General features: G+C 42.5%; 1 protein-coding gene across 1 annotated transcript in view; it reads left to right on the forward strand.

Annotated features, from left to right (window-relative positions):
* Nucleotides 1-17,794, forward strand: part of UNC5C (unc-5 netrin receptor C) — a 415,055-nt gene extending 397,261 nt beyond the window's left edge. The window contains exons 16-17 of the mRNA XM_019552942.1: nt 10,223-10,401; nt 10,881-17,794. Coding sequence (XP_019408487.1) covers nt 10,223-10,401; nt 10,881-11,046 — 345 coding nt within the window. The 3' untranslated portion in view covers nt 11,047-17,794. The remainder of the gene's footprint in view (nt 1-10,222; nt 10,402-10,880) is intronic.
* Nucleotides 17,795-20,153: the final 2,359 nt, after the last annotated feature.

Below are 20,153 nucleotides of genomic sequence, written 5' to 3' on the forward strand. Positions count from 1 at the left end.
GGGAAAAGGTGTCAGGTTTTGTCTCCAGCATGGGAGGACCTGTGTCACTTCTGGGGCTGACTGGTACTGCACAGTTAATCTAGAACTTTTTTTGTTGGTATTAGGCCTAATTTACTGCACAGTAAATGCTGCATACGTATAGTCACTTTCACTGTAGGTGCACATGTAGATGCACGTACTCAGCCTAAATATGCTGTATCAATGCAAACCAATGTGTTCTGACCCTACAATAACTGCTGTGAAATCAGTAATATCAGATATTAGATCTTCAATAAGCTTGCCTTTCATCTGTTACTGCCAGGCATAAGTAACTTGGTTTTAAATAAGGTCTTGCAATTTCAACAATGACAACAATTTGGTCAAAATAATTCTGACCACCTTAATTTAGGACTTGAAGGATTGCGCTTCCCTAGAAGAAAAAATACTCTCAGATGTAACAATAAATAATACATTGAGGATGAGGAAGGAGAAGGTCAGACACTGCCAATTCTTTCACAGAATGTCACTGGTAGTAACTGTGAGCAAGTGGGAGCACATAGCCAGAGCACAGGGAGTCGCACACAAGAAAAGGGTTACCATTCACACTGATTTTCATGAGCTTGTCTCAAGTCATTGAAACTAGGGGTACAGGGCAGCATATCCTGAAATAATTTGAGCAACGATGACATATGAGTCACAGCATCAAAGTCATGAAGTGACCTCAGGAACTCAGAAAATAATTATACAAGAGGAAGAATGCTGCTGTTTGTCTTGGAGACCATTATTCCTAGCAATAACAGAAAATAGAGAATTAGATTAATAGATTCATAGATGCTAGGGTCAGAAGGCACCTCAACAGATCATTGAGTCTTACCCCCTGCCTGGGCAGGAAAGAGTGCTGGGGTCAGATTACCCCAGCCAAATGCCTATCCAGCCTTTTCTTAAAGACCCCCAAGGTAGGGGAGAGCACCACCTCCCTCGGAAGCCCATTCCAAATTGTGGCCACTCTTAACATAAAGAAGTTCTTCCTGATGTCTAGCCTAAATCTGCTCTCTGTCCACTTGTGACCATTGCTCCTTGTTACCCCAAGAGGCCCCTTGGTGAACAAAGCATCTCTGATTCCTTGCTGCGCCCCACTAATAAATTTGTAGGAGGCCACAAAATCAAATGCAGAAGCTGAAGAGGTCCCGGTCCCTTACTCTCTTCTCAAAGGTCTTGGCCTACAAACCCTTAACCATATGAGTGGCCCTCCTCTGGACCATCTACAGGGTATCCACATCCTTCTTAAAGTACAGTGCCCAAAACTGGACGCAATACTCCAACTGCATTCTGACCAAAGTCGCATAGAGGGGAAGTATCACCTCCTGATGCATGATAAAGTGTGATTAGCTTTGCTGATGATTTCATCACACTGATGACTCATGTTCATCTTGGAGTCCTCTATGATTCTGAGACCCTTTCCACTTCTGTGCTGCTGAGAGAGTCACGTCCCAGCCAGTTAGGTGTGCTGGATATTTTTATACCCTAGGTGCAGCACTCTGCATTTGCCTTTGTTGAACTGCATCCTATTTTGTTCTGCCCACTTTTCCAACCTCTCTGGGTCTGCCTGCAATCATTCCCTACCCTCCAGTGTGTTCATCTCACTTCACAATTTAGTATCATCTGCAAACTTGGACAGAGTACACTTCATGCCCACATCCAAGTCACTGATAAAGACATTGACAACTACAGGTCCAAGGACTGAGCCCTTCAGGACCCCACTGCCCACATCCTTCCAGGTTGATACCAACCTATCCACTAGCACTCTCTGGGTGCAATCCCCAAGCTAATTTGCCAGCCACTGGACTGTGTAATCATCTAAGTCACAGCTTCTTAATTTATTTATGAGAATAGGATGAGATACCATATCGAAGGCCTTCCTAAAATTCAAGTATATGACATCCACCTCTACTTCTGGGTCTAAGTGTTTTGTGACCTGGTCTTAAAAAGGAATCAGAGTAGTCAGGCATGATCTACCTGCTACGAATCCATGCTAGTTGTCCTGCTGCATTATTTTTCCTGCTGGGCTCACACAAATATGATTCCTAATAATCTTTTCAAAGACTTTTCCAAGTATTAGGTCAGAGAGTAGCTGTGAAGTACTGATGTAAATAAAGTTGCAAGGTATCCTTGTATTGAAGTAGACATTAGTCTGGCAGATGAGGTTCAGTTACAGGGTAGGGGTGAGGGCACCCGTTGTAACAAATCTGATTTTTTGGAAAGGTACTTAAACTGTTTGTCTCCCATGCAGCATGCAAATGACACATGAAAAGTAAATTGTTCTGTCTTGTTTTCCTGCCTCATATTCAAGGAGAGTCTTCATCCATCAAGCAGCAACCTTGGCCCACACAGACCCTTTTCTCTCTTTCCCACAGCCCACTGCAGTGCGGTCACCATTTCCTCCCAGAGTTTCACAAGGCTTTCAACTTACAAACAACTTCAGTCAAAGGCCCTACTGACATTAATAAGGAATGATCCTAGTGTCACGATGCCATAGCAACCGCCAGCGCTTTCCGTTCTGCAAGCCGTATCTCTGAGCCACACAGCTCCACCCCTGCTGGCTCTAGATGGCGTTTTCACTTTCCAGGCCCAGCAGGTCTGCAAAGTTCAATAACTTGCAAAGCTCCAACAACAACAGAAGGAGCAGAATTTTGGAGGAGGGGGGCTATCCCTTTGATGACTGCCTTCTGCTTGGGCTGCACGTACATCAACTGATGAAAAGGAAGGTGGATCAGACTTAGAAACAAGTGACAAGGAGACTAAAATACACCCTTTGTGGAGACATGATCCTTCAAATAGTGTTGATGCAACTTAAAGACTTTCTGTCAGTTACCCCAGGATAATGAAATTGATTTCTTTCATGGTTCTGCTGCAGCATGAACCTTCCAGATCGGATGGATGGGAGAAATGTCAGCGAGGTTTCTTCATAAGCAGCTGACAACTTAGGCAAATAAATAAATCAGTGTAAACTGGGTAGCTTTGAGAGACAGTAAAGAGAATCCACTACCAAGTCCTGGTCACAATAGGCTGTAGTGACCAAAAAAGTCAGCAAGGGGCTACTGATCTGTGTGAAAATGTTGGAGGCCTTTGTGCCTGATTTCTAATGATTTCTAATGAGCCCGGATTATATGGGCATTGGCACTCTATATGTCATTATATCAGGTGGAGGAATATCACGAAAAAGGATAATAGCAAAGGCACTTATTCCATCCCAGCTGGCAAAGACTGAAAGGCCCAGAGAAAAAACTATCATCTACTTCCAAAATTAACTTCCTTCCACTGCTAAGGAATAAATCATGTGAGCAAGGTGGTTGTATCGGGTCTGCTGGATAGAGGGCTTAGGTTCCCACAATGGACAAGCTGACACCTTTTAGAAATCATTGAATTTGGTTATTTTTTAACTTAAAAAATCCCTACCATCTTCTTCAATTATTTTGCAGTTCCTTTTCTATATTCCAGCTGTAAATCCCTGTAAAAGAATTGGCCCCAGGGACAAGACTAGCCAGGCACAGCTACAATAGAGGAGGCATCATTATTACATTGTTAAGAGGAAGCTACTCAATTACAACCATCATTTTGGCAGATATGAAAGAGCAGTCATACTTTCAACCATGAAATCATAAGAAGGGGGAGTTTCTGGGTGACTTTTGGAAGGACTGTGAGACGACAATCAAAAGTTACTTGTTCTGCAGAGCCCTGACAATGTATGCCATTACCCATAACATCTGTTTGGTTATCGGATGTAGTTATATATTCAGCTGGGGACAACACAACATTAAAGACAGATGGTAAAGGAACTATCATAAACAATTATTGTAATAAGTGCTGCATTGAGGTAATCTCTAATTTAACATAGCACTGGTAGTAGCTTTAATGAAACTCAAGTACACACTGTAATCATCTTCATGTAATAGAATCTGGTAATAGATTTAGAAGGAACAGAAATAATACCATTGTCTTGTGGTGTCATCCCATCCATCGGGGATGAAGGCAGTAAGAAAATAATATTATCATTATCAAAGTTACAGATCATGAGAGTTGTTCATTGAGGTTGGTTCATGGTGACATTTTCACACCCACCATATAAGGGGCAGAAAGAGCATTAGATGTTGAGAGCTGACATGCACAACTGTGTTAGCACATTCATTAGTTAATAGTCTCTCTCTCTCTTTTTACTGCACTAGTATAATGGCAAGGACACCTTTTAAGAACAGGATAATCTGCCTTACTCCAACTAAATTGAGAAAGACCCTGGAGTGAAGGATTGAGAGAGCTTGCATGCCTCTAGGTATGGGAGGAAAAATGATATTGTATGATTAAGGCACTGGTCTGAGGGAAAAGGGAAAACTAAATTCAATTGTTGGCCTGGTCAATAAGATTCCCCTGTGGGCTTTGGTATTTCAATTATGGCATGATAATGCCAATTATGGCTTCCACCATGTGAGTAGGTATTGTGGCAAAACACGCCACATTTTCTCCGCAAATACTAAACCCCTCCCTGCAAATGTACTGTAGCTACCTTTAGAGCAATGCTAAGTGCCCGTGAGAAAGCCCACTATGGAGACAGATAGCAAATGCCCAAGAGAACAACCATTTCTTGTCACGTAGGAGCTTAAGTTCTGCCTAAAGCTTGTTCAGATACCAACCAGGTTGATTAAAATCTGGCCCTTAAGCATATATAATTTAGGAGCCCAGCACCTTGGAGTGTTTTCAGGCCATGTTGACACTGATTATTTTCTGGTCATTGAGCACAAATGATTTGAATTGCTCCTTTTGACTTAGGTGCCTAAATTTTGCCTAAGTACTCTTTAGGTGCCTACAGATGGATTTGAATCTAGGTCTTAATCACATAAAATATAGGTTCCCTGAACCACAGAATCACTGCAGGCCAATTGAGGGTACGTAGGTGCTGATGTAGATTTTCTGCTAAGCAGAGTCACTCTGGATCACTGTTGGCTTGACTTAGGTGCCTAATAAGTTCAGAGGTACCAAAGTTTAGTGTTTTCTATTGGTGAGCTTTAGGCAGCTCTGAATTCTACAGATTGATCTAAACTTCTTCCCCTTCTGTTTTGACATTGGCGCTCCTATAGTATATGTGCTTTGTCTCAGGAAAGTGATCCAAATAGGTAAGATTAGATGAGTGTCTAAGTCCGCTGTAGAGTTAACAGAGGCAGGTGCCATCAAAGGATGGTCCGAGGGACCTAAGTCCTGAGCAGAATGGTGTCTAGGCTCTAGAGCTAGCTGTGTCTTGCCCCTTTCCATCTGACTCAGGCCTATCTTTAGGCACCACCCTCAACTAAAGACCCAGCGAGACAACATGTAATGACTATGGGTGGTAACGCCAACTTTTCCATAATTGCCGGCTATCCAGGAAGTGGAAGAGCTGAGTCCTAGGCCTGTAAATAATTAAACTTCCTATTCTAACCACTAGGCTTTAGGCAAAAGATGGGATGTCCTGGAAGCAGTGTTGTTGGTATGAGTTAAGTGTCCCCTCTGAGTATTTAAGAGATAAGGGATATATAGGCAGACTTTCAGTGATGTGAACTGATGTGAATCTCAGCTGAGCTTATGTGGGGTCCCAGGCACCTAAATGTTTATACTGAATCACTTCTGAAGATGCCTTAAGCCTACACCCCTCCTTGGGCTTTTCAGGCCCCCAAGTTTACATCAAATGTATTTAGTCACCTCAGAGGTGTTGCAGCCATGGTTGAGCTGCACTGTTTTTTGTGACTTAGGGTGCAGGCAGTTATGACATTGATGCCAATATAAGCTGCTGTGATATAACTGTTACATCTGCATGCTCCTATAGTGATACAGATGCAGTAAAACCCATTTTGGCTTCATCCCTGTTTCATTCAGTCTTAAATTTACAGTGATTTAACTAACTTATTTCACATAGAAGAATGCAGAATATAACCTCATAATAGCTGATGCAAACCACTCAGTGGAAACTCCCCCTCCCTGTTTAAAGTATTTTAAATTATACTTGTGCGCAGCTGTAGATGCCTGGATTCCACCAAAGCCTGTTTAGGTGCTTAGTCCTGTCTGTTTGAATCACTTTTTTTAGTCAAGCCCCTAATTTTTAGGTGTTACAACAGATAGGTGTATGTGTTGGCCCTGGAGTTGTAATCTACCTATACTGTACAAAGAGGACTATACCTACCTTTCTCCTGTCTTTTTCTTCTAAAAAGGAACCCCTTGGTAAAGGGACTTTCACAGTAGATATCCATACAGTGTCTTCTACCCTGGGTCATCTGGGTGCTGTTGCATAATAAGTGATAATAAATGCAAGTATGAGAAGGATAAGGAAATTTGAATGAGAAGGAGATCTTCTGTCTTTGCCTGACCTAAACCCTAATATTCTAAGGCATTTATACACACACATTTTTCTTCAGCAATTCTTCAGCAACACACCAGAGATCCAGCACTTCTGTGCAGGCTTGAGTAAATGAGTCTGCTCTACATGCAAGCTGACGCAGACTGCGCTGCGTTGTGTCCCATTGTATAAGTGGTGAAATGCATGTCAGCGCGCAGAAAATGGCAGTGGTGTGCTTTTGAACTAAAGCACCTCTGAGGTGTTTTAGTTCAAAAGCACACCCCTGCCACCAGTACTGACAAGCATGTCACCGCTTATACAACTGAAAGTGTTGCAGCAGTGCAGTGCTGCAGTGCTTCAGCATGTAAAAATGCCCTTAATTCACACAAAAAAGGATAAACAGTTTCCAATGCATCCCCATACAAAAATCTATATACACCCTACAATAATCTTGAGTTTTGGATATCAAACAGCCAACTTCAGAGCTATAGTCGGACTTTCAGTGTTCTCTGTCCATGTCAGTCATTTGTTTTGGCCTGGAAAATGAGAGAAAGTACCAAATCTATTATGCTATCGATCACCAGTGCCCTGAAGAACTTGTATTCAGTGTCTGCCATATTCCAAGATGACCATCCCTATTACAGGGTTATTAGCTCCAGCATAATGGATGTTATCGAACTCATATGCCTTTTACCAAACACTATAGCTGGTACATACATTAGAAAGACCATAATCCATGCTTCTTAAAACATACTACTTCAAGGATATTCTGGCATGACACAGAACTGTTCCACTTAGGAGTGTCTATCTTAAAGTGTCTTTATGTAACATTTTGGAAAAAAAGCATGTATGAAATAGACATGATACTAAATGGACTACATAGAGGATAGGAGATAAGAGCAATACATGTTGATAATAATTCTAGCCAGAGATACATTCTTTACTAGTGCTTAGGAAAACCTAAAAATAGACAACTTGCTGCCAGTGTGAGGCAAATGAAAGCAAGCCTTTCTCGAAACTTTGTGATGACAACTTGAAATAAGCATTGTAAAGTTCTTGAGATAGTTCTTACCAGGTTTCACAGGCCTTTCCAGGAACCAGTTATGCAGAGCAACAAATAGAAAAACAAATAAATTTACATTTAATGTTGACTTTTCTTATGACCCTTGTAATTCCCAGGCTTTCGATTCAGCTGCAGTGATGCCTAAATTCACCGCCTTTTTGCTGCTTCAGATTGATGTTAGATCATCAGCTCATGATTTTTCTTTTGTCTGCATATAGATATGCATACACATACACCATATATATATATAGTGTGTGTGTGTGTATATTAAATAATATTTTGTGTGAGTTAAGGGCATTGTATACACCCACACACCTAATATATATACATGTAATCCCAATTTATTTATTTTTCCCTTTTTTATGTTTGGGTTTTTAGACATTTCTGGTAATTTTTTTTAAAATGGGACACACCACCCATTTCTCAGCTAAGCTGCTCAGCACTTACTCTTTCATTTTCTTTGGAGCATGGTCTCTTTTCAGTTTTTGATCACAGGCAAAACTAGTTTTTCTGGGCTAATGAAAAGATTTATACTGTGTTCTCGCTTGTACTACTCCCTTTTATATGGCCTTAGGCAAGCCACTTGGACTCAATAACCCCATCTGTAAAATGGGAATAATCTATACTTAGCTTTCTGTGTTATGTGCTTTGAAATCTCTGCTAGGTGTGGCTGTTAATATTATCAGACAGTCTTTTGACATGGGTTGCTTTTGATTTGGCTTTCAACGAACCTGCATAGTCTGGCCAGTATATTTTATATATCTTAAGCTGTCAACTCTGAATTCCCTTTTCTGAAAGACAGCTCCCAACACCTCAGTCATCACCGTGCTGAAGATAAATGACTCACACTTTGAAGGCCCACACTAGCACCAGTTACCTTGCATTCCTGTTGGTGCAGAAGTAACTAGGACCACTTGGCCTCTTCGTAGAATAAGATCCAAATCTGAAAATGTGGAAGGAACCCTCACACCCTTTGCAAAACTGAGCTGATTTGGATTATTCAGAGCATTAACCTAGATAAGCCATGGCTGGAATATCTGGAAAAGTTTGGCTCATTATTTCATTGCTCACCTCTTTTTACTATTGTGTCCTGCTCCTCTGGGTTGTGATTGGGCTAGAAAGCTGAAGAGCCAGAGTGCCTGCACTCCCTTAAAAAGGGAGGTTTTAAGATGCTTCTGGACAGAGAACATCAGAGTTCACAGGACAGCCTCTTCCTCTGCAATCAGGAGCCAGAATTTACATGCTTACAATGGGCAAGTCTACATGTGCAATTGATGTGAACAAATAAATTCAGGAGCTTATTGCTTCAGAGTTTTTTGCTCCGGAGTGCACCATTTGAATGTGTGCCCAAGAGCAAAAAACTCCAGAGTTTATTTGTACCCAGTATATTGGGCCTGGTCAGAGCAGCCACAGCTGGCAGTAGCCCAGGGCTGCTCCAACCAGGCTCAGTGTGCTGCAGAGGGGCTGGCTGGGGCATAAAGGTGCTTCAGCATGGTGCTAGCCTGTGGGCAGCCCCCACATTGAAGCACCCTCATGCCCCAGCCAGCTGGGCAGCATCTACACATACAATAGTAGCTCCAATAGTAGTTCCATGTGCTCTAATAGGGGCACACATGTAGACACAGACATTTACTAGGTAAGGTAGCTCAGCAGTAAACATCTCATGTAGATACACCCAATGTCTTTGAATAAATTCCACAGCTCCAAGGGTTATCCGCAGTTACTATTGTTATTGCTGTTCACCCAAAGCATGATAAGACTTTGCAGACAAAGAGAAGAACAACTAGACACTTGTCTTTCATGGCTAATTCAGTTATGTATATCAGATATATACTACTCAAAGTTTAAAATGCAGGCTCCCTTCCTCTCCCCTCACCATTTCTGCCAGCAGGATGGCACAGAGGGAAGCAGGATTTCAGAGCAATCCGGGAGGGTTCAGGTGGCTGCCCAGGGAGCTCCCTTCTCTGTTGAACCATCTCTGTTACCTTTAACCCCAGTGAACTGAAAGTGTGGTCTGAAAAGTAGGCTGGTAGCAGGAGATGGCAAACAACCACTATAAATTGCTCGTTCCATCTCTTAAGATAGATTTAGGTCAGCATAAAAATAAGAGATCAGTTAATGCCTGGAGCAGTATTAACTGTCTCCCCATGGTTTGTCCTCCATTAAAGTGAGCAGAGAGCACAAGTACTCCTGGAAAGATAAGAGCCATAAACCCACAAAGCTGGCTCTGCTGCTTTTGTTCTGTGCCTGGGATGGGAAAGAGGACAGAGAGAAGGGCTCCCCCTCATAACTGATCAGAAGATGTCCTCACAGGTACTCCTATACCACTGCTGGCCACACATAAATGTGATGTTGCTTCAGATATAAATGCTCCCTGGTCTCATGCATCTTACAGGATAAGTGCTTTCCCCTGAATTACACATCCCTTTGCACAAGAAGGGAACATAAGATCCTTACTGCTTTTCTGTCATCTCATTCCAAATGCTCTTTTGCATAAAATTGCTCTCTGAAAATCCTTTTTCGCATGTGCACGACTCCTCCCTTTTGTATCAGTGAGATTTCCACTTGTGTAGTGGGAGCTGAGCTCTGCTGTATGGACCTGGGAGTAGAATTTTACCCTAATAGAGAGCTTTGTCCTTCTTCTCAGTTCATCAGAGTAATGAAGTTTCCAGCTAAAAATTCTGCTGTATATTCGTGGGATGTTGCTCCCTTACTAATACAAGTAATAGCATTCTGTTGTTGCCCCCTTAGAGGATTCACATTATGGCAACTGCTCCTGTGTTCATTAGGGTACTATTTTATTTTTTCTTCTCTCCAAAATTCAGGAGCCTACTGGCATTGAGTATCCTCTCATGGATGCAGCAAGTACCATCACCACCATAATGGGACCCGGTGCTTTCAGTATCCCTCTCCCAATCAGGCAGAAGTTGTGTAGCAGCCTCGATGCCCCTCAGACTAGGGGCCATGACTGGAGGATGCTGGCCCACAAACTGAAATTGGACAGGTGAGTGTGTTGTGAACTCAAAAGTACACTGTTGATGTCAGGGATGTCATCACAGGCAGGCTCAGGGGTATGCACAGGAAAATGGCTCACTTGTTCTTCTTAAAGGTCCAGTTCCATTCCCACCGATATTAGTGGGACTTCAACAGGATAAATATGCCTCAAACAGCACTTGGACTGGCCTGCAGAGAACCTGGGTTTGGCTGAAGTACACAGGCAATAGTCAACACCAGCTATAAACAGGGAAACCAGAGCCTCAGATGGTCTAATTCAGAATAGCTTCACTGAGGCCAGCTTAATGCCTGGCCCAGAAGGCCAAAGCATGTATACCTAGTGCAGGGAAACATCAGCTAATCAAGTTGAACTCTCCAGCAGAATACACAATCTGGAGGCCTTAGAAACTTTGTGTGCTTTGGAAATCATTTGAATGAGTGAATGGGGCAACTCATCTTACAAAGCCATTTCCTTTTATTCTGCTACAGGTACCTAAATTATTTTGCCACAAAATCGAGTCCTACTGGTGTGATTCTAGATCTCTGGGAAGCCCAGAATTTCCCTGATGGCAACCTGAGCATGCTGGCATCAGTCCTCGAAGAAATGGGAAGGCATGAGACAGTTGTTTCTTTGGCAGCAGAAGGAAATTACTGATGCAGGAGTGGGATGAACAGGAAGGAATGGAAACAGGGAGTGGTATTGCCCTGTCACCTACAAATAAGAAACAAAATAAAAACCCGCACCAATGAGTTTCACAAGACATATTTCAAAGAAGAAAAAGCAGCCCTGATTCTCGCATATGTTCTTCTTGTACATTATCACAGGATTTAAAAAAAAAACATGCAAAATTGTACCTTGAAAATATAAATCAACCTAACGTTCCTCTCAGCTTGGCTGTACGCTGCTTGGTACAGGATTTTACAGTTTCCTAGGAAACGCTTTTTATTGCTATCCAGATATATGGATAAACTTTCTTAACAGTCCCAGTTTCTATGGACGTTGTTTACATCAAATACTGGACAGGGGTAAAGAGACTGTCCATGGCTCTCTATATTTTTGTTTAAAGCCATTCTAGACAAAGCTGTGGACAGTCAGTTGTGGCTATCTCAGATGATGAATTAGTCAATTTCCAGTCACATTCAGACTTTGGCTACAAATCCATGCATCAAGTATCTCAAGATAATCCTCCCATCAGCGTTCTGTTTCCTAGACCTAGACCTAGTTGTAAAGCCAGAATTTTAAATGCGTGCATCTGGAAAGCAGATAATCTGGGTGCTAAGCAGGAACACACATACCTCTCCCTGCTTTCCCCAGGGGAATCCCTTGGGTCCTTTGTGGGAAATAGCTGTAGGTTGGCAGGGAAGAAAGGGATCCATTTCCAAATCACAGTATAACCCCTACCCCATTAAAGCGCACGTGTGCGTGTGTTTGTGTATGCGTGTGTGCGTGTGCAAGATACGTAATTTGGAGTGGTGGAAAAAATACATGCAAAAATATTGCTATGATGCTTAATTACTGATTAGTATCTAGTGCAAGGATTATTATTATTATTATTGCTATTATTATTTTAATTTAGAATTTTGTTGGCAGCAGAATGACTCATTCAATTGTTGGCAGAACCTGTTCTCTCTGTTCTTGGGCTGCTGAGGTTCTCATAAAACACTTCTCTTCCAATGCCTTTCTCCTTCCCTTTTTCAGCTCTAGTACTCACTTTCTGAGCCCTTTGATAGCCAGTCAGAAGTGCTCACGTGATGTCAGATCCAAAGCTGATAGCAATTGGTGTAGCTTCTTTGAAGTCAGTGATGATTTATACCACCTAGGGGTTTAGTCCCATGTGCACCAGTTACAGTAAGGTATAAGTTCTTGCAATAAACCTGAAGGCCGTTTGCTTGGACAGTAAGTAGCCCATGGGCACTCTGAATGCCAGCTCTGCCCCATGTCAGTGCTGTGAGTGCACTCTCCCAACACAGTCCCTCTACTTTTCAAAAGCTTTTGTGCAGGAGTACATAGAGCACTGTTAGTTTCTGCTGGCTTGTGCATTCATGCATGACATTAGGCAGCATACATGTGCAAACCTGCTCTTTCAAAAGGCTCTTCAGAAAGTTAAGGCTTTAGGGTGTAATTTAGTTAAGAGGCCTTGAGCATCTGCATTGCCTGTTGACACCACATGGAATTGTGAGTGCCCAGCCCTGCTGAAACTCAGCCCCTACATTTAAACCTGTACAATAATCAAGGACAATAACGGGAACAGAGAAGCCACTCCATTTATATTTCCGGGCAAAACTGTACCCTGGTCTGCATGGTCACCAAGTGGGACAGGGCAGTACAACTAACTGAGTCAAACTCTGCTACGCTTTGTCCAGCCTATAAATACTCCTATAGGTTTTCTTAGGAGTTCTTGCTGGAACTCATTTCCCATGTAGTTGAACAGACACACTTGTTTTCATCCCGTGTCCCTCTTGGCCATTTTGATGCATGTAAACAGCTGATGTGGAGAACTTGGCAAGTGAAACTTGTTTTCCCAGTTGTTGTTTCTTTGCAGACTTGTTTTGCTTTGTGCTTAGTGTAAAGAGTGACTCCATAATACAATGCTGAGCATATCATTTCAGAAGCTTTCTAGCCTTTCCTGTCTTTTGCTTCTCATGGCAGAAGAGCTTTCTCCCCCATATAAAGTCCCATAGATAAATGCAAATTATCTATCTTCAATTTACATTTGTCTTTTTTTCTCCTGAAGTTTTCAAGTATGTATTTTTAAAAGAAACCTTAAAATGTCATTGGTTAAAATGGAAGGTGAATTTCAACGGTCCCGTCTCCCATTTTGACATTTCCATAGGCTTTTTATTCTCAGCTCAGTGACTGTTCTCAGCAGTGTATTTATTAAACAGTAGTGTTCACAAAACGTTCCCTGTGTAGAGGGCAGTCAGTCAGCCACAGACAAGCAGCCAAATCAGTGTTCAGATTAGATCAAAAGGCACAGGTTCTTACTTTCAAAGTGTAACTATGTTCAAGATTCAGCTGTTCATGTGAGTGCAGTCTTTGCCTATATGATCCTGGCCTGCCTGTCCTTTTCAAACGCAGCTTTGTCTTATGAGTGATACAAAATCCTGTGAAGCCAATGGGAGTTTTTCCACTGAGTTAAGCAGGCTTTGGCTCATGATCTTAGCCTTTCACTTGGCCTGCAGCCTTCTGAATCTTTTTGCTTCAGTTTGTCCTTTTTACCCACTTTTCTGACACCTTCATTTCTTGCTTGTTTGGTGGCCTCTCTGCACAGCAGCAACATTTTTACCATTTTTTCTTACTCTGTTCTTCCCCCAGTTCTCACAGAAAAGTGTGCCATAGCAGAGTTAACAGAGGAACAGCTTTTGGATCCAAACAAGTACCTCTCTTTCATGCTTCTCCACACTTCTTTCCCACTCCCCTGCTTCAATACGCTTCCAGATCTGATGATTTGTTGTCTCTCAGATCCTTGCCTTTCACTGCTAGGATCCATCCTTTATATATAACCTCTAAAATCATTGGTACACTCTACAGAGGGGTGTTTGCATGGGGGAGAATATGTGCAGCCTTCTCATGTGGGTCATAAGCAGAAGCTTCTGCTATTCATAGGTTATGCTGCATTATGCATACTCTTGGTGCTGGTGCTCCCTTTACCAGCTGTTTCTTCTCAGTTGCTTGAGACCTCTTTCAACAAAGAGAGAGGAAAAGGATTTTTGTAAGAGATTCTGTTACTGGGTCAGAATCATCCATCAACTGCTTCGACATTGATCAGTATGAAAAACTTAGCTCAAAGTTTGCTGGGTGCGGAGGGTGGGTATCTCTCCAAAGAAGGTTGTCACTTGTTGGGAAAGGAGACAGTGCCCTAGGCAAGAACTACAGTTGTTTTTATTCCAACCCATTTGTCTGGGTATTTAGCAGTTGGAAAAGACCTTAAATAAAATCCAGTTTGAGGAAGATGGGCCTGTTTTACTGTCAAGCACTAGGATTCACATGATTGTCAAGGTTACTACCATGCTTCTGGTTTTGGGCCACCCCAAATGTTTTACATGCCATCATGAAAAGGGGAGAGGAGCAACAGTAGAGATCTATGGGCAACATTAGTAGTGGGTAATCAGTCATAGGGCAACTAGACCTCCTTAGATAACTGGGGACGCAAAGGCCTCCAGGGTCTCACCCAGGCCAGATTGTTTCTCACTTTAGTTTCCACCTCAGTTTACACTTCTGCCTATATTACTTTAGTTGTGCCCTTTTTTCTCTTTTTTATCAAGCAAGATATAGTGAGAAAATTTTCCTCTCCCTACTTGAAAGACCTAAGTGGGTCTTCAGTGCCAGAACATTGTGATAACAGGTGCAGCTCAAAGACATCTTTCCAAACCCTGCTAGGACTGCTCCATGTTCCACATGGGATATATTGGAAAATGGGAGAGGAGGGAAAGGCGAGCAAGAAATAGAAATTTCTTTACTAAATTACTTGGTTATGTGAAGCTAGAAACAGTTCTTTCCTTTTACTGCTTGTACACACTGCCATCTCGTGGTAAAGTGCATGAACTTTAGTACTGATACCACTAGGCCAGTTGAAGAATAATAAAGATGATCTTAAGTACTACTTGATGGAAATACTTTTTTATGAGGTGGCTGTTTAGAATGGCAATGAAGTTTTGCAGACAGCACGACTCTCAAAAATTGCCATAAGACTTTCGTCAGGTAATCAACTTGTTTAAAAAAATGACTGCAGGCTTCTATTCTCCACTTCTTCACTTTTATTAACTGCTTCATATTTTAGTTGCCCACTGCAGAATTATATGTTAGTACTGCCCATCACACCATCTCCTCATTACATGTCAGTTGCTGGTGATATAAATAATATATATATTATATATAAATATATATAAAAATATCTACAGACTACAAAGAAAATCTTTAATTTCTGATTTAAGATCACTATTGGACAGAGTTTTTTTAGCTTAACGTCATTAAGTTGTTTTGTGTTGTTTGCTTTGTAAAGGTGACTGTCAGTGTATTTGATCAGTCCTTTTATTAGTTTCACATGCACATGAGCTGTATCATACTGAACAGTAAGAGAGCTGAAGCTTATTACAAATGTTGATATGTCTGAAGTCAGCAAGGCCTCGTTAGACAGTATTTGCCTTTGTAGGTGACAGGGGTTGACAAAGACTCTTCTTTCACATCACCGGCAGAGATGCAAACACTCACAGGCCATGTAGCAGTTCAGGATGCACACAGAGCAAAGATATATTAGCTTTGGTTTCTTGCTGTTTCTGTTGCTCACGCATAAAATGGATGTACTTATGCACTGTAAGCCTGTCATCATGGCCAGTGTCCTAGTGGGATTCTTGTCTTGCTACCTGAAATAGTTTATTTTCTCTTTTTCCAGGCCCTTCAGGGCGTTAGAATTCATTCTATGTTTTAGCCAAGTATTGACTACAGCACTTAGGTTACTTTTATATAAGATAATACTGTTGAGTCTGTTTGATCCTATGTTCAGGGCACTTTGTAAACTACTTTACTGAGAATTTGGAAGTCTTTTCAGGTATTTTTCTGAACAGTCAGCTGGCCCTGAAGTGACTAGTCACTCGCAGACTTGCCTAGTTCATGTCAGACTCTTTGCGGGTGCAGGAGGCTTATGAATGGAAACTGAGCCATTGGCCTTTTCCCTGCAAGGGACCACACACAATAAGGTATTCGCTTCAGGGTCACCTTTGCAGCTATTTCTAGTCTCTCCTTTGAACCTTAGTTTGCAAAACTTTGTAAGCCACACCAACTTTTTAAACATTGAACCACATGATATTCCCTTCAAAGTGGGGCTTTCACATGAACACTTGCTTGAAAAGGGGCTTGGAGGTAATTAAAGGAAAGCTACTGTTGGAGGCCTTTAGCTATTGCTGACAGAGTTGTAGTAGGTTAAGTGATTCCTCCCTCCATCCGTACAGCCTAGCTGCTGCTATGAAGATGATGGCCAGTATTCAGGGCTGTACCACCAATGTAAACTCAGGTGGGCAAAACTGTGGAAGCAGGGAAAACAGCAATATTGATAATTAACCAGCAAGGAAATGTATGAGCTTCTGCCAAACCCACAGAACTGAATACTCTGTCTGGTAGTTTGCACTCATCACTGGAAACAAACTAATTTACCTATTGTATAACCTCAGTAGGAGGCAAAAGGTTTTCATGTGAAAGTCCTTCTTTTAGCTATGCCTGTACAAAAGTATAGATATTCCAGAGATTTCACTCACCTCTACTGCTGAAAGGTTATTTAGCATTTTCTATAATGTTGGTGAAATTATATATTAGTGTTTTAGCTCAGCTGCTCTTTACAGAGAAGTTAATTGTTATGTGTGTATTGTACTATGGACTTGGCCTTCTCATTGAAGGATGTTCTATAGTTGTGTCATCTAGTTAACTTCTTGGTTTCTTTTAAGAAGCAGGATGCTACATTTAACATCACAGGGACATCATTCAAAGCAAGACAAAGATGTCTGGATAGATTCATTCTAAGCTATGGTTGCCATGCTGTGGTAGAATTACAGGTCATAGCCGAGAGAAGCCTGCAATTGTATGCTGGAGTTTGTGTAGTATCCTTGTGACTATTTCTACAAATCTATGGTAAACCTCAGATATTGAAAGGAATAATAAAAATAAAAAAAACCACAACCACCCTGTGAAGTATACATAAAGAGAAAATGTGAGCTACAATACACACCCTCTCTCATTTTCTACAGCCTTAGTAAATCATCCCTTCCAACAATAAATTCCATATCATGCTTCAACTACTAACTGCCTCAAAGCAGGGCACATAACACAATTAGTATCAGGACTAATTATTCTCCTAGGGATATAATTCGTATGTTGAACACATATGTATGACTTAATTTACTGATACACACACCTTCCATTTAATACAGAACAGTTATAATGTCAAGATCACCCTTTCAATACCTTTCTAAAGCAGGGAGAGGCTTATAACAAGAAATGCTCACGCAACCCAGGCTTAGAAGGTGTATCACAATTACTGTTTGTGTGTCCCGGCTCCACTACAGAAGTGTTACTTAGGGTTTCTTCTTTCTTTTTTTTTTAAATTTTTTCTGCTGTTCAGAAATGGAAAAATATTTTTCTTCAGTTTTAATTTTCCTATCGCTGTATCTTCTATGCAATTCCTTTTCTAAAAACTTACTAACAGAGAAGTGCTAGCCATTGCATTATTTGTATTGCTGTACAGTGGAGGTGTGGTTTACTAGTTGAGTGTGCCTCTTATTCCCTCTCCCTTTTTTCTCCTTCCCTCTGTTTGTAAATGCCTGCATTTATTCTGTCAGCCTGACATGTACAAAGTGTAAGAAAGAATTTTTAAACAGGTAATAAATTATATTTATAAGCAACTAGAAAAAAAATCTAACTTTGTGTCCAATTGTTCAGAAAGAAGCCTGTCTCTTCCCCTTCCTTGAACATGTTGCCAGGAATGTTGCTTTTTCATTTTATTTATTTGCAACTGGGTACCCTCAAGGGATTCATTCTAGCATATGAATCTATGCGGTGGCCCAGTCTCACTTGTAAGATGCTGCACAGGACAGCAGGGATCGCACCACAAATACATGAAGAGTGACAGATCCATTTCCAGCAATTTAAATCAAACTACATTTGTATGGAAAATGGCAATGATGAGCTGCTATGTGACAGAGGAAAGATTGGTGAAGCATTTTTATTTGACCTATCAAGGGTAATACAACTTTGGGTAGTCTGATGTTTCAGATATGAGCTATACTAGCGATACCTAAGCTAGCATAACATGAACTAGTTCATGGTAGTCTGGAACTCAGCAAGTGAGTTAATCGACCAACCTACTTGTTCAGACTTTGCAGTGAACACTAAGCTCTATGCAGACTACTAGTGGTGTCCAAGATGACTGGGACATTTCCGGACTGCCCTGCAGTCACTGTGTGCAATCATATTGCTCTCAAATCTCACTCCTTGTCACCTGCAGGCATGTTTCTAACCCAATGGTCACAACAAAATAAAGAATGACCATAATCACAACTGTGTGATTTCCATTACTGTTTGGAGACCTACCGTGTTTAACACGAGCATTTTAAGGGATTTATAGTCAGCCAAAAGCCCAGGGCCTGGCTGGACTGTGAGTGGGCTCCAGGCCAAGACGTGTGTTGGGGTCCTGTGGGCAGCAGTGGCTGGTCTAGCTGGGTGCCTGAGGCTCCAGCCCATTTCCCTTGCCAGCCAAAGAAGGGGTAGAGCAGGAGGGAGCCAGGGCAGTTGTGACTATAGCCTGGTGGTTGGTTTGCCCCCTGAAAGCAAGGTACTGGGCTTGCTGGGAAGGGCCCTTCTGGCCGCTTGGGGCTCCCCTCATCAGTGCCTCAGGAATACCAAATAAAGAGCCCAATGGGCGGGCCAGCCACTGTTGCACAGAGACTAGGCTCAGGGAGAGGAAAAGTATCAGTTCAGAAGTGGGCGGAGGTGCCTGCTTTGCTGTGGGGAGGCCTTGTTGCTGGATTGCCAAGATGGTTTCCTCCCCGGACCTGAACAGAGGTTGAGCCCACCTGCCTAATGGTACTGTTCTGGGTCACAAGTGTCCAAACCCCCCTGAGGCACCTGGCTTTCTGGGGAGCAAAAGTTACCTCTCCTTCTTGGCTGTATGGGAGAAGGTAAGATTTCAAAAATTAGACTTCTTCACTGAGGCCAGCACACCAGGCCTTTGGATTGTGCATGAGCCATGATTTATGTTGGCTGAGCATGATTTCATGCTTCTCATCCCATAGGCAGCAGTGCCTGTAGGCCAGCCAAACAAATCATCCTATGGCACTGAGCTGTACCCAAACCTTGGCCCAATTCCCCACAATGGGACCATGTGGCTGGCATCCTGGGTACATGGGCCATGGGCCAGTCTGGCTAGGCTAAGTAAAGGTGAAGTTCCCCATCTGGCTGGGAGTTTATCTTGAAGGGATCCTGCGAGGTGCCCTAGACGATCCTGATTGTAACTTGGTGGCAGTAGAAAACCATGGAACTGGTAGAGGGTGTTGGGATGCAGAAGAGGGAGAGAGGGCACTACATGTCAGTTATGTCTGTAGCTCAGCACAGATATCTTTGATGACACCAGGGCATAGCCCCATGCTCACTCCTCAGCCATCTGGCAGCAGCTGTCTATGAAGTGTCTTGAGACGAGGCTGAAGAAGACCTCTGCCAGAACATGCACTGGCTGGTTACTTCTTTCCTGCTGAGTCTGTGGGGAACATGAGAGGCAAGACCATGCTGTAGTGATATGTGGTGAGCAGCTGCTGCTTCCCCATTGCAGGTAGCTCCTCCCTCCAGCAGTGGTTCAGCATAAGCAACTATGTGGCATCAGGCAGCTATTTTTAAATGATCATCCATGGTGTGATAGGCTGGTGAAGCAGTTCTTGCAGTACCCCCACACCTGTCTGCTTTAGTGCCGTGGGAAGTGTGAAGAGCTTTTCCAAGAGGACACACCCATATATGATGGCCAATGGAGCAGGTATGGAGGGGAAGATAGGGGAGAGGTGGGGGTGACCAGAGCACCAGCCCCTAGCTCTGACCCTCTGGTCAGGAACAGCAGCCTCTGAGGCTGCCCCGTGGATTGCAGCCTGGGACACGTGAGTGTCTAGTTAATCCGCTGTGTCCTTGTGCACAAGTCCTACTGAATCTTGCCAGCGGATGTGTTATGGTTGTAAGTAGCACATGCATGCATGCACACATGCACGCACGCACGCACGCACGCACGCACG

The sequence above is a fragment of the Crocodylus porosus genome, unplaced genomic scaffold, assembly GCF_001723895.1.
Source record: "Crocodylus porosus isolate Cpor-Errol unplaced genomic scaffold, CroPor_comp1, whole genome shotgun sequence".
NCBI lineage: Eukaryota > Metazoa > Chordata > Crocodylia > Crocodylidae > Crocodylus > Crocodylus porosus.